At 47.9% G+C, this 19706-nt stretch overlaps 1 protein-coding gene across 1 annotated transcript; it reads right to left on the bottom strand.

Moving 5' to 3' along the window:
• Window positions 1-16691: 16691 nt before the first annotated feature.
• LOC147856815 (uncharacterized) lies at window positions 16692-18883 on the bottom strand. Its single transcript, XM_087328556.1, has 3 exons — window positions 18408-18883; window positions 17418-17614; window positions 16692-16747 (listed from the first exon to the last, which is right to left on the bottom strand). The coding sequence occupies exons 1-3, from the start codon at window positions 18881-18883 to the stop codon at window positions 16692-16694; spliced, it is 729 nt and encodes a 242-aa protein (XP_087184682.1).
• Window positions 18884-19706: the final 823 nt, after the last annotated feature.

Consider the following 19706-nt stretch of genomic DNA (forward strand, 5'->3'; position numbering starts at 1 on the left):
CGTGTCTTCTGCGTTGACAAGGCCGTGTCCCTGTGTTTCTTTGCTCGTACGTAACCGAGCGTCTCTCTCTTTCTCTTTCCCCTTCTATCACCTGCTCTTTGGTTCAAGACCCCGGTGGTCCCGCCTCGTTTCTCCATGCACGCGCGTAGTAACGCGACATCTTTGGTGAACCCGACGTGAAACAGGCGGCAGAGGAGCAGAAGATGAGGGGGTCGGATCTTGCAGAGGCCATGGCTTCGGCCGTGGACCGGATAGTGAGCGCGCGCGAGGGCACTGGCGCCCTTGACAGGGCTATTGAGGCGATCGTCGGTACGATCGGCCGGTTCAGTGGAAAGGATGCCATGAGTTATTTGGCGTCCTACCGGGCGAAGATGTTGATGAGGGATATTCCGGAAGAGAGGCGTCTTGCCGGATTCCCTCGAGTGGCGATGCCGGGCATCCATGCGGAGGTGCTCGAGGTCCGGGCGGAGAGCCAGACCTGGGAGGAGTTCGAAGGACGGCTCCTGGAGAAATACGGGCTGGATGACACACTTCGACTTTCGAAGCGGGGCTTCATGGAGTGGGTAGAGTCCCTCAACAAAGGAAGAAATGCGTCGGTACTCCTCCGGGAGTTTGAGGAACGGTTTGCGTGCCTTTCGGCGCTCGATCGGACCGTTCTGGACACAAGTCGTGTCCTACTGTTTGTCAAATCGGTTGACGCACGGGATCGGGAGCAAGTGGGCTCCTTATTGGAAACCGAAGACGGGCTGACGGCCGACTGGGCCGCGGTAAAAAGAATCTGCGGCCGTTTTGACAAACGGTGGGAGTGGGCTGATACAGGGGCGACCGGGGCGGGTCCTGTCGCAGCAAGGAAGCTCGAACCGATGCCACAGGCGCGAAGGGAAGAGACTTGGGAGTGGCTCGAAACCAGTTCGGTTTCGACCGGCGTGGTCAGAGGCTCGTCCCGGGGAACAGCTTTGGAGGAGTTGACACTGGCGGTAAAGGATCTCCAGATCGCCCAGGCTCGGAGGGAAGGCGGCGAACAGGCTCGTGACCGATGGCCTCCGGCAGGAAATGGGTGCATGTGGTGCGACGAGGCCGGCCACATCCGGAAAGACTGCGGGGACTTTGCGGAGGCCTTGAGAAGCCGAGTAGTGTACCTGTGGGAAGGTCGGGTGCACGCCAGCGATACCCGGAGGGCCCTGAACCGAAACGACGGGCGAGGAGGAATGAAAAGGCTGATGGAAGAGGCGGCGGCGCGGCACGCGGAAACCGTCCACTACTCGGCGTCAGCCGGTATTCGGGTCGGAGGCAGCGAGGCCCGGAAGGAGAGCAAAGCCGGGTTCTGGCCGACGATGCTTTTTGGCCGACGATGCTGGAAGGCCTCGCCGGTGCCCGACTAAGGAAAGACGAGGCGGACCGCGCAGAGAAGCGGGTCCAAGAGGTAACCGGGTGGAGTGACCTGGTCGAACAAAAGACAGGTTTCGTCGAAGCAGCTTGCCAGAACTACGAGGCTCTGGTTGAAGATAAACGGGTAGGTAAAACCGGAGGGGCCGGACCCTCACAGAGATACGAAACCCGATTCGGGCTGAAACGGAACGAGGCCGGGGAGACCAGTGCCCGTGATAACCACAAGAAGGGCGGATACCGGTTGGGCATGGAGATCGAAAGGACCATGGACCTACGAAAGGTCCTGGAAGAATGATTCCTCGACAGCAAGGTCGAACTGTCGTTGCGGGAGGTGCTCGGAATCGCCAAGAAGGAGTTCCACGACTCCATCGTAGACTTGGTGAAGAGGAAGAGGCTGTCGACAGAGACAGAACCGGAAAGGCCGGTGGAGGTGCGGACGACGCACATAGAGGACATGGCGCTGGAAGACGAGTGGGCGGAGAGCCACTATTCGAGGCCACACTGGGCCCGAGCGACCACGAAAACCCCGGTGAAGATCGGAGATGTTCAGGAACCAATGGTGGCGCTGGTGGACCACGATTTGGAAATAAACCTGATGTCCATGGACTTCTACAGAAAGGGGAAATGGCCGATCAACACCAAGCATGGGTGGAAGATACGGGCGGCGACGCGTGCCACCAAGGAACTACACGGGGCTTGCCCAAACGTGCGAGTCAAGATCGGCGACGTCGAGGTAGACCAGCACTTCTTTGTGCAGGAGACGTCCTCGCACCCGGTCATACTGGGAGAACCGTACATTACGGCAGCACGGATGGAGACCAAGGTGCTGGACAACGGGTCGGCTTACGCGAGGGTCAAGAGTCAGGACGGGCGTCATTCGGTCCAGTTCCTGACGGTGCGACTGAACCACGAGCGAAACCGCGAGTCCCTCGGTGGCGAGAACCGAGAGGATTTTTAGAGAGGGTTGTCAAGGCGTGGGGCCGCGATATTCTGGACACTCTGGGAAAACCCCACAAATGTACGATAGAGGCGAAACCGAAGAAACCTTGTACCATAAATAGGAAGTTTTGTTTCTCCGACAACGGAGGGTGTACGATAGTTGGCGTCGTTGGCCGAGAAAAGACAAGGGCGGAAGAGCGACTTCGGGCGTGCAGAATTCTCGGGCCCAACGAAGAAATCAACGGAGCCGTGGAGGCGGTCTCCTTCGACGATACCTTGGGAATACTGCGAGAGGTGGTTGGAGAGGGCCTTAAAGAGGACCGGACGATACCGGTTTGTTCAGAAGAGATATACGAAATCATCGCGGACTTCAGTCGAGGGCTCGAGTCGGATCAGACGGCCTGGGTTTACACGAAGTACAAGACTATGGACCGGAAGGTAAGGCCAGTTGCGGCACCATTATCGGAGGGCAGCGACTTGCGAATCAAGGGGGTCGCGTCTGACCCCAGCTTACGAGATCCGGCCTGTATAGGACACACCTTCACTGACAGAACGCTACGGGAGCTCAAAATCGGTGGGGGCGGGTTCCTACTGCCGGCGGAAGAAGACCGGTTTCGAAGAATGCTCGGAAGGCACGGGAAAGTCTTCGCATTCTCACCGGAAGAGATCGGGTGCGTAGACCCGACAGTCGTGAAGCCGATGGTGATATTCACGGTACCGCATGTGCCGTGGAATCTCAAACCAATTCCGGTACCGAGAGCTCACATCCCGGAGCTGATGGAGCTGTTGAGGCAGAAAGTCAATATGGGCATCCTCGAACCGTCGAGTGCCCCGTACTCGAACCGGTGGTTTACCGTACCGAAGAAGAACGGGACGTTGCACTTCATTCAAGACCTGCAATCGGTCAACAGAGTGACCATTCGGAACGCAGGAATCGGACCAACGATAGACGAGTTCGCGGAGGCCTTCGCCGGAAGGTCGATCTACTCGGTTGGTGATTTGTACTCGGGGTACGATCAGTTACAACTAGCCGTGGAGAGCAGAGACATTACGACGATGCAGACTCCTCTCGGCCTAGTGCGGATGTGTACCCTGCCACAAGGAGGGACGAACTCGGTGGCCCACATGGTGAATGCGATGAACAAGGTGCTGAGGGATTGTATCCCGGACATCACCATGCCATTCTTGGACGACATCCCGATCAAGGGATGTCCGGTGGAGAAAAAGGACGAAATGATCAGACCGGACGGATGCCGGAAATTCGTGGCGACACACATTGGCGACTGCGAGAGGGTGCTGCAGAGGCTAGAGGACGCGAGGCTCACCTTCTCCGGGGAGAAATCGGCCTTCGAGCAATCAGAGATCATGGTCGTCGGACATCTATGCGGACCGTATGGCCGGAAACCGTCTCCGGCTAAGGTGGAAGCCATCTCCGCAATGAAGCCCGACTGTAACTCGGTCACGGAGGTACGGAGGTTCTTGGGAGCATGCGCGTTCTACCACATATGGATCCTGCATTACGCCCACATTGCCGAGCCGCTATACGGGTTGCTGAAAAAGGGGTGAAAATTCGAGTGGCGAGACGAGCATACGGAGTCGGTCCGAAAGATGAAGGAGGCTCTTGCTGCAACTCCGGCACTCCGGAAGGCTGTCTACGAGAAAGGCACTCCCATCTACATAACGGTAGATACAAGTCCGACTGGGATCGGATGGGTCGTCAACCAAGAAGATGAGGACGACATTCGGTTTCCAATCCGGTTCGGCACGAAGGTCCTCATCGAGTGACAACGAGGATACGCCCAGGTTAAACGCAAACTCTGGGGTATCGTTTCGGCGGTGAAGGCCGATAAAGACTATCTGGTCGGGACAGAGGTGATTATCGAGACGGACTGCCTGCCGATTCTCGGCATGGTTTCTGGATGCGCAACCCTGGACCTGGCAATGCTCAGGTGGATAGCGTACATCAAGTCCCTAGATCCGGAAATACGACACATTTCCGGGAAAGACAATGCCATGGCCGACATGCTTTCGAGGGCGCGATTCGATGACGAGGGCGGCATGGTTTCGGAGGACGAGGAAGTCGGCGTGGACTTCTTCGAGGCGGCTTACGTAACAACCGAGGGGGGGAGCACTCCGGCACTTAACGATTTCAACGAGAGCAAGTACGACGGGGAGTGGCTGCAGATTGGGGGATTCTTAAGGACGATGACGCCGGACGCGTCATGGACAAAGGACGAGGCCAACTGGATCCGGAAGAAAGCGTACCGTTTCTTTCTCCGGGACGGATACTTGTGGAAGCACCCGAAGAAGAGAAATGGCATCCCGCTCCGAGTAGTGGCGATGGAGGAGGAATAGGAGGAGTTGCTGAAGGCCTACCACGACAGCCCCTAGGCTGGACACCGTGGGACGTGCGCCACATTCGAGAAACTAAAAGGGGAAGTACGGGTGATCGGGATTGTACCGGGACGTGCATCGGTTTGTGACAACTTGTGAGAGCTGTCAGATACACTCCACAGTCCGACATCGGGACGAGCTTCACCCTACATACCCTCCGGCCATCCACTTCAAATGGATGGTAGATTTGGTGACGATGCCGATGGGCGTAGGGCAGATGCGATATCTGGTGCTGGCCCGGGAGGACATGACGAACCAGGTGGAAGGCCGAGCCCTGCAGAACAAAACGACTACGGCTGTATGTCGGTTCCTGATCGAGGACGTGATATGCCGGTACGGGTGCGTCGGGAAGATCGTGGCTGACCGCGGGGAGTTGGACGCCGAAGAGGCCGAGGAGCTGTTCGATCGGTTAGGGGTCAAGCTCTCGCTCACCACAGCGTACAATCCGGAGGCGAACGGGAAGGTGGAGCACGGACACAGACCGATCGTCAAAGCGCTAGTCCGGGCGTGTGGAGGCCAGGTCGGGAACTGGCCACGACTGTTACCTTATGCCTTGTGGGCGGACCGGACAACACATAGTTCGGTAACCGGGTTCATGCCATCAGAGCTCATGTTCGGACAGAAGCCGATCATGCCGATGGAACGGGCGATCTCCTCTTGGGCGACAGTAGACTGGAGAGACGAGATGAGCCGAGAAGAACTGCTAGCGGCGCGTATACGGCAGCTCGAGCGGAGGCCAGAGGACGTGGAACGAGCGATAGAGAGACTTCGGACGACGAGGATGAGGAACAAAGCCCGGTTCAACAGAACGCACCGGCTCCGACCAAAGAAAATCGAGGAAGGCGACTGGGTGCTAGTTTATGACAGCAGCCTCGACAACCAGCACCGGGCAACACGGAAGTTTGCAAAGCGGTGGTTTGGGCCTTACGTGGTAACGAGTGCCAACGATAACGGGACGTATCACCTGGCGGAACTCGACGGTACGAGGATGGCGATACCAGTAGCAGGGAAGTGGATCAAAGTGTTCAAGAAGCACCACGACGGCGAACCGGATCTAAGAGGCCTGGACATTGACGACGAACAGTCCGAAACGGAGGACGAACCGATGGACGAGGAACCGGAACCCGGACCGGTTTTCTCCAACCAGAACCCAATTTTGGCGCAGACCGGTGGATGCGCGGTTAGGTGGGGGAGGATGTCGTGAAGAAAACCGTCCCTTAGCACAATCGGTGCATAGCACGCGTGAACCGGCTCTTCACGCGTGCGCGCCCTTTAATGTATATAATAGAGAATTAGGTACAAAGGTATATCCTAGGTAGTTAGATTCGGTAGGTAGGAAGTTAATGAGGGAAACGACTCCCTTCTTGAAGCTATAAAAGAGAGGGAGACGCGGGGGAGAGGGGATCGCACATTGAGGAGGACGAAGTGTTGTCGGACCGAAACCGAACGCTTCCCCTCTGTTCGTTCTCCATCGCTCTTCTCTGCATGTTTTCGGGAGGCTCGCGCTGCTTCGAGGAACGCCCGTGTGCTTCCGACAACACCTCCATCCTATCCCCTTTCGCGCGCAGATGAGCAGGCATCGGCATCTGTTCGCCGACCTGTTCGGTTGTAACCGCTCGCGTGCTCTATTGTTTATTTGTCATTCATTAATATACAAACATTCGTGTCTCTCTGTCTCTGTGTCCATTCGTGTCTTCTGCATTGACAGGGCCGTGTCCCTGTGTTTCTTTGTTCGTATGTAACCGAGCGTCTCTCTCTTTCTCTTTCCCCTTCTATCACCTGCTCTTTGGTTCAAGACCCCGGTGGTCCCACCTCGTTTCTCCACGCACGCGCGTAGTAACGTGACAACACGAGGCGAATTACCACTTTCCAATGGCTGTTAATACATAAGTCCCTACCGGTGGGAGCATGGCAACGTGGGAACCTTAGCTCTCCTAATTTGTAGAGTGCCCACATGTAGTAGAATCCATACGACACGATCTGTGGGACTGCCCAACGTCCCATAGAATATAGCAGGGGGTTGGCCGCTTGTTGCAATTATGCCAGGTGCAAGGTTCAATCAAGTGGGGAAATATATGTTGGCTATCATGGCATGCTGCAATTGGCCGATACGAGCATCAGGAGGAGGGGATGACTTTGGTGATAAAAGCACAAGAGGTTCTTTTCTCCTCCAGCGGCAATGTCCACTATATTCCTCTTAATGACAAATCTCAAGAGGTGTTGGAATTGGTCAACCCAATAACCCTTTGGATTCTATGGAAACAACGATGTAGGCGAGTCTTCTCCAACCAAACCACCCATCCAACAAGGTTACTACAAGAGATATGGAATGAAATTGTAGCCACTCTGAAGAGCCAATATGATGGCCTTAAAGGTGGCTCCGAGGGAGTTGAAAGACAACGCATAGCCTTCATCCAACAATGGTCGTCCTCTCCCTTTCTTGAGTCAGTGGGCTTCCACATTAGATGGAACTATCGCGTCCCTTTAGGGATTTGTACATAATCGTCTCATTTGTAAAATTTTATAACTAATGGAAGGAGTTTTTTTTTTGGATATATATATATATATATATATATATATATATATATATATTTATTTATTTATTTATGTTTAGTTAATATGTATGTATAAATGAGTGTAATGTATGTATATATATATATTCATGGATGTAGGTATATATGCATGTGTGATGTGTGATATATGAATGTAGCCTGTACTATGTAGGTATATATGTATGTATATGATATGCATGTGTGATGTGTGTTATGTTTGTGTGTGTATGTATGTACATATTGTATTGTATTGTATTGTATTGTATGTATGGAATGTGTGTATGTGCATGTATGTGTATATAATATATATATATTATTATATATAATATGATTTTTTTTTTTTTTTGTGGTTCAGCTTACTCTGATCATATGCCGGTTCAGATTACATTAGTGAACCAGAGGAGGCCAAAAAGAGATCGCAACCTGAGGATCAATAGTAAGCTTTTTGAAGATGCGGAAGTGGAAAGAAAGATAAGGAGCATTTGGGCAAGTAAGCAAGCTGGTTGTGGTGCACTTGAGACACTTAGTGGGAAGATTATCGAAACTTCATTGTATTTGCACGTAGAGACTAAAAATAGAATTGCAAAGTCTAAAGAAAGAGAAGTGGGATTAAGAAGATCGATAGCAACTGCCCAAAGAATGCTTCAGAAAGATCCCACGTGTCAATGGTCTAGAGCCGGTCTTGAGGCTACTAGAGAAACGCTACAATGGTTGATTATGTCTAGAAACACAATGGTATTCAGGAGTTCCGCAGCATGGTGGAGCAAGAATGGGGATAAGGTAAATCCTCAATTTTTTAAGTATAAAAAGCCGAGATCAAACTGTAGTTACAATCCTAAGCTGATTAAGGAGGATGGATCAGCATCGGAGGATGTATCAGAGATCATGGAGGCAGTCACAACTCACTATCATGGGTTACTCTCATACAGTTCTAATATCCCTGAACAACCTAATCTAACAGAATTTGTATTGGAGGGTATGCAACAAAGAATTTTAGAGGTTGCACAAGTTAATTTGTCAAGGCCACTCTTGGAAGAGGAGGTGTCAGATGCTTTGGCAGGTATATGCAGAACGTCTTGTCCAGGCATCGACGGACTATCAAGAGATTTTTTTGAAAATTTTTGGGATGTGATTAAGGTTGACTTGGTTGATGGTCTTAATGAGGCATGAGTTGTTGGCTGCTTACCTGAGCATTTTAAAGAGGGGCTGATATTTCTAATTCCAAAGGTACAAGGTCTAATAGCTGATGCAAGGCAATGGAGACTGATTACGTTGCTCAACACAATATATAAGATTTTTGCCAATATTTTGGCCAAGAGGGTCAAACCCCACTTGAATGCAATAATTAATGTTGGACAAACTAGATTTATGGCAAATAGATGCATTATTGATAATGTGTTGACCTTTTGGGAGGCGATTGCCTCGGCAAAGAAAACCAATCAACATATTGCATGTCTCATACTTGACTTTGAGAAGGCGTATGACAGAGTACAATGGTCCTTTTTAGATAAAGTGATGGAGAGGTTGGGACTACCCTCCAAATGGAGATTGGCTGCATTAGCCCTTTACGAAGGAAGTTTGAGTAGGGTGATGGTGTCAGGACATCAGGGCCCACCAATTCCATTATGCAAGTCTGTCAGGCAAGGGTGCCCGTTGGCCCCCTACCTTTATTTATTTATTGCAAAGGCATTCTCTTTCTTTTTAAACACACCAGATGCAGGAATAAGGGGATTAGTTGTCCCACATGCGGGCAAGGAATTGTTGGACTCATCATACGCAGATGACACTATGCTCTATCTACAAGGCAATGACGATAATTTACAACTTGTTGAAAGACGGATTGAGTTGTTTTGTAGAGCGTCAGGAGGGAAAATCAATTGGAACAAAAGCAAAGGATTTTGGGTAAGTTCAAACCCATGGCCTCTTTGGTGCCCTAATGCTGATTTTCAATGGGTCCCCAATGGAATGACTGTTAAATATTTGGGTTATTTGGTGGGCATTGAGACATCTAAAAACCAGCAACTTGAGCAAGTGAAAGACAAAATTAGAAAAAAGCTTCGAGTATGGGCATCAGTAAAGCTTTCTCTTGCAGGTAGGGTGGTCATGGTAAACCACATTTTGTTAGCCACCATGTGGCACTCGGTGGCATGTTGGGTGTTAGACAAAACTTGCATCAAAAATATTAAGGCAATGGTGAGAGGGTTCCTATGGTTCGGTAGAGACCATGAGAGGGCATCAGCTAAAGTGGCGTGGAGTTGTTTGATCAAGGAGAAAAACCAAGGTGGACTTGGGTTGGTGGATCCAATTCACCAAAGTAAGGCTTTACTCGGTAAGCTACTTGTGCGAAGTTTACAACCTGGACCTGAACTATGGAAGATGCTTCTTAGGGGCAGAGCTAACCTTTGATGTCCAAGGAATGACGGCCCTTGGAAGGCAAAGATGTGGTGGTTGTTCAGTCCAGATCTAAAGGTGAAAGAACCAACTAACATGGAGGACAAGGTGGCCCGTGCCATAATGATGGCTTGGTCAAGTGTAAGAGAAGGGTTGGTCTTAATGCAACTGAAAACATTGGAGGAACAACTCCGACAACCGTTATTTTGGAACCCTAGGATAAGAAGCGAGGACAACATGATGCTTGGACAGAAAAAATATTTGCCATGGGGCCGCATGTTAGGGTACAATGTTAGTTCAGTAAGAGAGTGGGATGTTTTCAAAATGAAGAGGAGTGAGGGTCAGTTTGGTAGCATTTCTTGTAGGCTTGAGAAGGTGACCCAACTGATAAATAAGGTTGTTGATGGTCTAGATCGGTTGAATAAGGAAGAGGGGGTTTGGTCTGGGTGGTTTGTAGGTGAGAGTGATGGACAAATTATCCGTGGCAAGTGTTCATCTAATGAATATCGCTTGTGGGGAAACCTAAGTGATTTGTCCAACAATGGTCGGTGGTTGGCAATGCGGGTGGCAATGTTGAAAGGTAAGAAGTGGCAAGTAAACCCAGACCCAGGGAAGCTAGATATTGATTGTCAACTATGGCTATTTGACAACAAGCCTCTACATGATTTGGAGTGGGATCCACTAGAGGTATGGTGGTAGAAATCGGGAACGAACAAACTGGAGGGGTTTTTTTATTATAGTACTAAGCTCGGAAGGCAAATCATTGGCTCCAAATCAGTGGGCGTTGTTCAGACTCGCAATAGTTGGAGGGATAAAGGCATATCAGATGACTTGTTGAAGTCGTTTTGGAGGAGACTATGGGCATCAGATATGCCAGAAAAAATAAAGGTGTGGTTTTGGCTTCTTAGTCATAAGGCGTTACCCGTAGGGGAGTGGATGAGGTCTTGTGGTGGGGAGGCTGGTTGTACGTTATGTGGTCACTCTTTGGAATCGATACCTCATTGTTTTTGGAACTGTGTCGAGGCAATCAGCATTTGGGATCGAAGTCTCAGGATAGTGGCAACATGCGGTGTAAATGGGAGAGTTGTGTGGGGGTCCTTACAGGGTTTGAAACTAACTAAGGAAGGTTGGGCGGAACATCTAAATCCACATGGTCATGGTTTTATAGTGCAGGGGGGCAGTGTATTCAAATCTGTTGGAGTGGAACCTGGTACAAACTCTGATTTTTTTGAGGAGATATGGATGTTGGTGGCATGCTTCTCGGTCTGGCACATTTGGACCAGGCGATGTTTGTTTGTTTTTCAGCAATGAAAACTCCCAAGCGGCGAGGTGTTGCTAAACATTTGGTTCGAGCTGGTATCTTGGTTGCGCGGACAATACAACTCGATTGAAGGGAACTCAGATGTAGCAGAAAGGGCTTGGTCGAAGTTTTTGCTGAAATGGGGTCGTTCTCCTATGATGGTAAATTTAGCGTCAGGGCCTAATTGGAACTACCAAGCACCGAGATGGTTGTTTCCACTATTGACTTCCATGAATGGACAGGAGTTGTAAATATGTGGTCACCATGTACAAAGTGTTAGCGGGATACTTTTGTTGTAAATAGTAGGGTGGGGATTATGTTGTTTTGATTATGGCTGATCTTTGATGTACTTCTTTTGCTAACTAATGGGAAGTAGTGTGTTTTTTTGGAAAATAAATGTGTGTAATATGTAATATATAAAATATGTTTGTAAGGAAGTGTATGTATAAATGTAATATGTAATTTTTATGTATGTATGTCAATATATATGGCCAATTCTAATATGTATGTAGTATGTAATGCATGCATGTATGTGTATGTACATATTTACATATGGTAATATATATTTGTACATATGTAATATATAAAATATATTTGTAAGGAAGTGTATGTATAAATGTAATATGTAATTTTTATGTATGTATGTCAATATATATGGCCAATTCTAATATATATGTAGTATGTAATGCATGTATGTATGTGTATGTACATATTTACATACGGTAATATATATTTCTACATATGTAATATATAAAATATGTTTGTAAGAAAGTGTATGTATAAATGTAATATGTAATTTTTATGTATGTATTATCTATATATGTATGTCAATATATATGGCCAATTCTAATATGTATGTAGTATGTAATGCATGTATGTATGTGTATGTACATATTTACATATGGTAATATATATTTGTACATATGTAATATATAAAATATGTTTGTAAGAAAGTGTATGTATAAATGTAATATGTAATTTTTATGTATGTATTATCTATATATGTATGTCACATATATATGGCCAATTTTAATATGTATGTAGTATGTAATGCATGTATGTATGTGTATGTACATATTTACATATGGTAATATATATTTGTACATATGTAATATATAAAATATGTTTGTAAGAAAGTGTATGTATAAATGTAATATGTAATTTTTATGTATGTATTATATATATATGTATGTCAATATATAATATGAATTTTTTTTTGTGTGTTTGGTTTGTATATTTGCATTTGTATATAATTGTGTGTATAATAATAAATGTGTGTAATATGTAATATATAAAATATGTTTGTAAGGAAGTGTATGTATAAATATGTAATTTTTATGTATGTATGTCAATATATATGGCCAATTCTAATATGTATGTAGTATGTAATGCATGTATGTATGTGTATGTACATATTTACATATGGTAATATATATTTATGTTTAGTCAGCATGCATGTATAAATGGGTGTAATGTATGTATGTATATACATATTCATGGATGTAATGTTTGAATGTAGGTATATATGGATGCATGCATGTATATGTATGTATGTATGCCACTTCAAATTTGAGTATTGTTTGCATAATATATTCTTTACTATCTCATTGAAATATCTAATATTTCATGGGCTTATGTAATTTTTTTTTTAGCATAATTGATAATACCCTTATGTAAAAATATTTTCAATTCTTTATTAATACCCTTATGTATATATATTATGTATCTCACTGATTAATTAAAACCCCATTTGATGAACTCACGTGCTATCATACAAGTTTTGACAGTGAAGTCCCCTGGGCAATGCCCTCTTTGCTGACGATGTGTCCTAGTAACGCCCCGCTTGTGACATGGAAATTGCATTTAGCTAGATTGAGGCTAAGCCGGGCTTTTCGACATCTGTCAAGGCATAATCGTAAATGTTGTAAGTGTTCCTTATGACGGTCGTAAACCGCGAAGTCATCCAGGAATACTTGCATAAATGCGGGGATGAAGTCGTCGAAAATCTCCGAGATTATGCATTGAAATGTGGGGGGGGGGGGGCGTTTTCAACCCGAACATCATGACTACTGCTACAAACACTCCCCATTCCGTGACGAAAGCCGTTTTCTCTTGATCGTCCAGGTGCATGCGGATTTGATTATAACCACTGAACCCATCCAGAAAGCTATACCAGTTGTGATCGACTACCGTGTCAAGAATGCTATCGGTGAAAGGTAAGGGAAATGCATCGGTGATTGTGGCAGTGTTTAGTTTTCGGTAATCCACACAAACCCGTATCTGTCTGTTCTTTTTCGGAACGACGACGATTGGGCTGAGCCGGGTTGCTCGTTTGACTAGCCGGATGAACCTGACGCGAAGTAATTTGTCGATTTCTTCCTTGACCCGTGCCGCATAATTGGGGTTCATACGGTAACGTCGTTGTTGAACGGGCCGGGCATCCGTGTGCAAATGTATTTGATGCTGGTAGTATTGGGGATCGAGACCCTTCATGTCGCTATAAGACCATGCGAACACATCTTGATACTCCGCAAGCAGTGTTATTAAATCCGATCTGTCGTTCTCGGCCAAGTCTTTAGCTATTTTGACTGTGTGCAGCGCATCCGGGGATTCGAGGTTGACATCTTCCAGGGTGGAGGCTTTTACTCGTTGTGATATCGCTAGTTCTCGTTCAAGCGTGTCACAGGCTTGCTGCAATTCCTTCAGTGATGTAGGGTCTGATTCGTGGAGTTCGTTGGGCTTGCTACCAGTGGCGATGTAGGGCTCCATGCTCGAAAGGACGTCGATTTCGAAAAGTGGCATGATTGTTGGGTGCTCGTCGAGAAAAGAGGTCATCTCGTCGTCTGTCAGGCCATCTAGCATATAGACTCCTTTGGCGTAAAGTGGGCTGTTATCAATCGGAGTTGGATTTCGTGCTTTTGTGGTTACGCGAACTTTTGTTTTGCCACGTCGGAACGAGATCATATTCGTTTGCCAGTGTTGCTTGGTGTTGGCGGTACGTAACCATGGTCGGCCGAGCAAGAAAGGATACGAGTCGGGGCGTCGAGTCGTAAAATGACAGCCGACACAGTAAATGCATGTCCACCTAAGGTGAATTCCAAGTTCCGGATAAGGCTAATGGGACAGACTGATCCTATGTCTGCCATTTGTAACCAAAAAGGGCATGACTCCTATTCCGTAATGCCGAGCTTGGAGCAGGTTGCTTCGCTGATGACGTTGATGCCGGATCCGCCATCGATAATGCAGCCGGCAACTTGATGCCTGCAGATAAAGATTTGGACGGCCGGATTTTGTGAATCCATCAAAGGAGGTCCGGGTACTGGAGCCGTGAGTGTACCGCTAGTTGCGCCATCTTCCGAGCGGTGAGGGAATGGATATTTTCCTTGAAGCGTGGGAACAGGTGAAGCAACTTATGTAGTGGCATCGAAATTTGCGAATTTGCGAGCGCTTGCCATTCTTCGTTTGGTTCCGTTGGGTTGGTTGTGTTGGGTGAATTGGCGCTGACTAGCTGGAGAGGTTCGGATTGATGTTGAGGGAATGTCGCGGTGTCGGTCTTCATGTGGTCGATGTTGCGATTATTCGCCGCCTCCACCCATTCCGTGGCCTGCCTACAAATGGAGTCTTGGGTATCCCATTGTGATGATTGCGTGGTCTTACTTCGTGTGGTGACTTGTTGGACATCCATTGTAATCATATTGATGGCGGGTGCCTTTCCCCTGGCGTCATTAGAACATTGATTGGTTGAATGGCCGGGTTGGTTACAATTAAAACAGGTTACTAGTGCCGACATGTTGGGGTTGTCGTGCTCGAATGGTGCTGGTGCTGGATGTTGTAGTTGGTCGTCACGTCCTGGTGGAGTGTAGCCTTGGGATGGATTGCCCCGAGGCTCCATGTGGTGGTGACGCCAAGTGTTGTCGCGTTGTTGATCCCGACGGCGGTTGTCAAAATATCGGCGATTGCCGAAATATCGGGAACCTCGATTATGACGGAATCCGTGATTCGGTTGGTAATTGTAATCCCGACAGCCGTGCTGGTCATCTTGGTGACAGGGGCAAGGACCGTTCGTCTGGTGCATGTGGGTAGGGCGGTTCTGAGTGTCGTTCCGATATGGATTTTCCCTGGTGCAACAAGTTATATCAAGGGCGTTCGCTGTGTGATACTGTGGCTGGTTGTCTTCCCATGGCCGTGGTGCTTCTCTAGGTGGTGGGGGTGGTTGGACAAGGTTGGTTCGAGGCTCGATTTGGTGAATTGTAGTTGCGGCTGTGCAGTTCAGCATGTTGTATTCACATTGCTCGACCGCATGGTTCCGTGAATGGCAGATGGGGCACTGCGGTCGGGAAGGGCAGTCCAAAGCGGAGTGACCGGCACTGGTGCAAATTGTGCATTGTAAGGCCTGTCGGAACTGCGTTTCCTCCACTGTTGGTAGAGCCGTTTGCAGCATACACATGGCGAAGGAATTATTGTGGTGTGTGCGGGCCAGGGCGAGAACGCGAGCTACCACTTGCTCGATGTTGTTTTGAGAGAAGTCCGTAAGCGCCAATGTTGTGCGGAGAGGCTCCCGAAGGCCGGCAAGGAACGTGTCCTTCAGGTGGTTTGCCGAGACATCTCGCGCCACTTGTCGATATAGATCTTGGAATCTAAGGACGAACTGGGCAACGGTTTCATGGGGTCCTTGCTCGATAGTGTAAAACTGGCTAAGCAATTCGCGAATAGGGATTTCACGACAGAAAAGCTCCAAAAACTGTGTGGACGTCCTAGAAAGTGGCGAACTCCCAGTGTCATGGCGAGAATACCATCGTGCGGTGGGGCCGTCAAGGGAAAGTATAAATTCGGCAATTTTGGACGCATCGATCTCTCCGGCGATGAGCCGTTGTGTTGAATGGTTGGCCTGCCATGTGTTTAGGAAGGAGCATATGTGAGCTTCGGCATCTGGCCCGTCAGTGTAGTGGACATAGGGGTGATACGGCATGTTATCGAGATCTGATTCATCCGGTAGGTGCAGGACACGGTTACCCTCGGTGAGCGGTGCGAGTGCCTGAGGAGCCGGGATAGGGTGGCACTCAGTTGGGGTTGTGATTGCCGGAAGAGTATTTGAAGTCGTGATGTTAGGATCGATGTGAGACGTTATGTTCGAGACGTTGGGCGTAGAGGATTGGGCTTCCTGATTGACCGGAGACGAGGATTGCGAGTCCGGAGAGGAATGTTGTGTGAGCACGGAATCAGCCATTTCCTCGGCACGCTCTGTGCGGCAGGAAGGTGGCCGAGAACGAGTGGTTCTGGTGGGCACCGTACTGGCGACTGGGGAGACTACTTCGTAAGTTTGTTGTGAATCACAACGTGAACCGGGCGTGCCAAATTGTGTTACCGCCTATCTAGAGCAACACCTTCGATCCCTATATGGATTCGGACCAAGAGACGTGGTACGAGTAGTTCCTAAGTTACCCTTGATAAATGGCGAGGACTTTATGACACCTTCACCGATGAAACACAATACTTAGGGCATGAAATAGAAAAAAACTCACTCTGTGGCGTTACGGAAGTACCACGAAAAAAGCAGATCAAAACCCAACTCTACTATATTAAATAGATCATGAATTACATGCTCACAACTATATGCCGGTATTAATTCTTGTTCCTCTAGACTATATGTTTGATCCTATTCTGATCTTTCTATATATCTCCCCCCTTACTGTCTTCAACTTCTTTTCTTATGTAGTTTTCTGTTTTCACCTTCTTCGGCGCACATACTTATTCTTTCCTCGGTTGCGTATGACTCGGCTTCCTGTTTCATAACACTCATTTACCAACTTTTACCAACTTTTCTAATTATGATTCTTTTTAGGTCTATATACGGTTCCCAACGATATTACATTTTTAGTCCCACGGACAACAACTCCTAACTCGAGAGGATGTATGAAAGATGAGGACTTTAGTTTTCACTAGATTCACTACTAGTCCTCGTTGTGTACAAAAGTCATCTAGGGCATTAAGATGCTTTTGTAGGTCGCGTTCCGACTCCGAGAGCAAGACAATGTCTTCTGCGTAGAGTAAGAGACAAACTTGCGTATCCCCAATAGTTACTCCCTTGCCTCCCTTACGAGCAATAAAATCAGTGATCTCATCAATGTAGATCCCAAAAAGAGTCGTTGATAGAGGGCAACCCTGTTTTACAAAAATGGTGCTAGTGAAACAATCGGATAGGCCACCTGGGCATCTTACGCACCCATAGACTTGCTCATATAGGGCATAAATGGCCCAGATCATGTCATTTGGTATCTCCAAGCTCTTAAGTCTATCAAACAACCTATCCCTAGGAATTGTGTCAAAGGCTTTTCGGAAGTCCACAAAGCAACAATATAGTTTCTTCTTACGAGCCTTCGTCTGGTCAATTAAGCACCTAAGTGTGAAGATATGGTCAATAGTGGAGAAGGATCGTCTAAAGCCAGCCTGACCATGTGCTCGAAGACTTAATGTTTCCATATAATCAGTGAGCTCCGCTTCCATTACTGCACCATATAGTTTAGCGAGCGTATGACCTATCATAATGGTCCTATATGTATTTGTGTCCATTGGGTCCCCTCCTTTATGTATAGGGGCCATTGTGTTCATGGCCCATTGTGATGGAAAACCCTCGACGAGGGCACCGTTGTCGTGAAGAATTTCGGCCAGAGGCGGAAACCGGGAAACATTGGCTACATCGGCGAGGTGCAGTGTGTGTGCTCACCCATGTACATTTAGTGTGAATAACGAGGGCGCCTTTATGGCGCCGAAGAGTAGTCAAGTCGGGACAGACGATCCCATGTAAGTCGGGGTTTATCCCACATTGTAACGCATCCCTCTCCTTGTTCTATAAAAGGAAGGGAACACCCTTTGTGAAGGGGTTGCCCATTTTGCGTTAGAGGGTATACCGTTAGATTTAGGGTTAGTTAAACTTCTTCTTCTTCTTCTTCTTCTTCTTCTCCCCCCCTTCGTTTTCGCTTAGGGTTTGCTTCAGCTCCTCTCCTGCGCAAGACCACGCTCGGCGCGACGAGCCCGTGAGCTCCCCGACCGGCGGCTTGGCAGCTGACGACTATTGTAACCTACCTTGGTCCGGCTCGAAGCCGGGAATGTATTCTTCCTCTTATATATATACATTTGCGTCTGTTTGTGTATATTCGCGTCTCTGTTGGTGTCGGGTGCTTCCCCTTTCCTGTGTTTCCTGTACATGAGGGCATGAGTCGAGTCGGCATGTGTGTGTGTGTGTGTGTGCGTGTGTGTGCGTGAGTCAGTGTTAAGCGCTCTCTCTCTCTCTCTCTCTCTCTCTCCCTTCGGTCGCTTCCGGTGTTCTTCTGGGATCCCCGGAAACGATGAAGCACGACTTCCTACGCTCCGTCACTCCCTAGTCCAAGACCCCCGTGGTCCCGCCTTTCTCCACGCACGCGCGTAACAACGCGACACCGTTGAAGATTAGAGTGAGAAGGGGGGCTAGGCACTCTCGAGCATATATGATGTGCTCGGCCCACAATCCTGTGTGGTCCATGGATTTCCTATGTTGTAGTTTTTTTATGACCTTCGTGACCCTAGAGGTCGTGAAAAGTGCCCCCATGGTAGGTCGAGGTGTGGAAGGCATTGGAATGGGTGGTTGGTCTAGGACATGGTAGAGTCTCTCAATATATGTGTGCCAAATATTGGGATCCTCGATGGGTGTTTGTGGTCTCGGTTCCCGTAGTCTCTTCCATGCAAGGGTGCAATCCCTACTCATGAGCATATGGTAGAGTTCCCAATATTGAGATGCTTCCCAAACTCGTCTTTTACAACGTGTCACCTTGCGCATCTCTTTGTGAACCTGTACTGAGGAAATAGTGCCACTAAGTCGCGACACTTTAAGTTGTCTATACAACTCTCTACAATCCTCATCATACCACTTGTTCTGTGGCATAGACCCTATTCTACTATGACCAGAGTCTTTCATGTATGAGAAGCTACTAATTGTTGTTGAGTGAAGGGTGAGTTCTGTAGTGAGGTTCTCTAAAGGCAAGAAAGAATCAAAAGATGAGAGATGGGCTTGAACATGTCAAGAGTAGATGTTAGCGAGCTCATGCGTGAAGTGTATTATGGTGTGATGGTTGGGTTGACTAGAGTTGGTGGCGTGGGAATTGTCACGTTTTAGCTCAAAGTATAGGAAGTTATGGTCTGCACCAATGGGGCATGGGGCCACCCAGAAGTAGTTAACCATGTGGGTAGCTTTAGGGCGTCCTATTAGGTAATCAACTGTGCTTTCCCCTCCTCCATGTGGGAAACATGTGAGCTCTTCCGAGCTCGGCCACTTGGCTAAGCCATTATATATGATCATCTGGTGTCGGCTTCCAAGTTCAAGCAAATGATGGCCAAAGCTTGTGGCGTCCGCACCTTGATCCTTTGATGTACGTGTTATGCCTAAGCCTAAAGGGTCGACATTCACCATTTCTAGGTTTCTATCCATCTGAAATATTGTGCATTGTCAGGATTGGGTTTTCGCATTGAAATCTCCTACAAGGAAGACTTCCCCTTGAGAGGAATATCGAATTATGTCATCTGATAAAGGTTCGTATGGAGAAGGCCCATTTGGCGTTCCTTCATCAACTATACTCGCCTCTCTAGCCATATTATACTGGAATCCTTTCGGGGGGAAGTAACTGTAAAGAATCGGGTGTGATTCTTGTGTAGCGGAATAGGTGTGAACTGTGTGTATGAGAGAGAGAGAGAGAGAGAGAGAGAGAGAG

This window comes from Azolla caroliniana, unplaced genomic scaffold, assembly GCF_043228905.1.
Source record: "Azolla caroliniana isolate FFs.n. ecotype wild unplaced genomic scaffold, voAzoCaro1.0.p SCAF_12, whole genome shotgun sequence".
Lineage (NCBI taxonomy): Eukaryota > Viridiplantae > Streptophyta > Polypodiopsida > Salviniales > Salviniaceae > Azolla > Azolla caroliniana.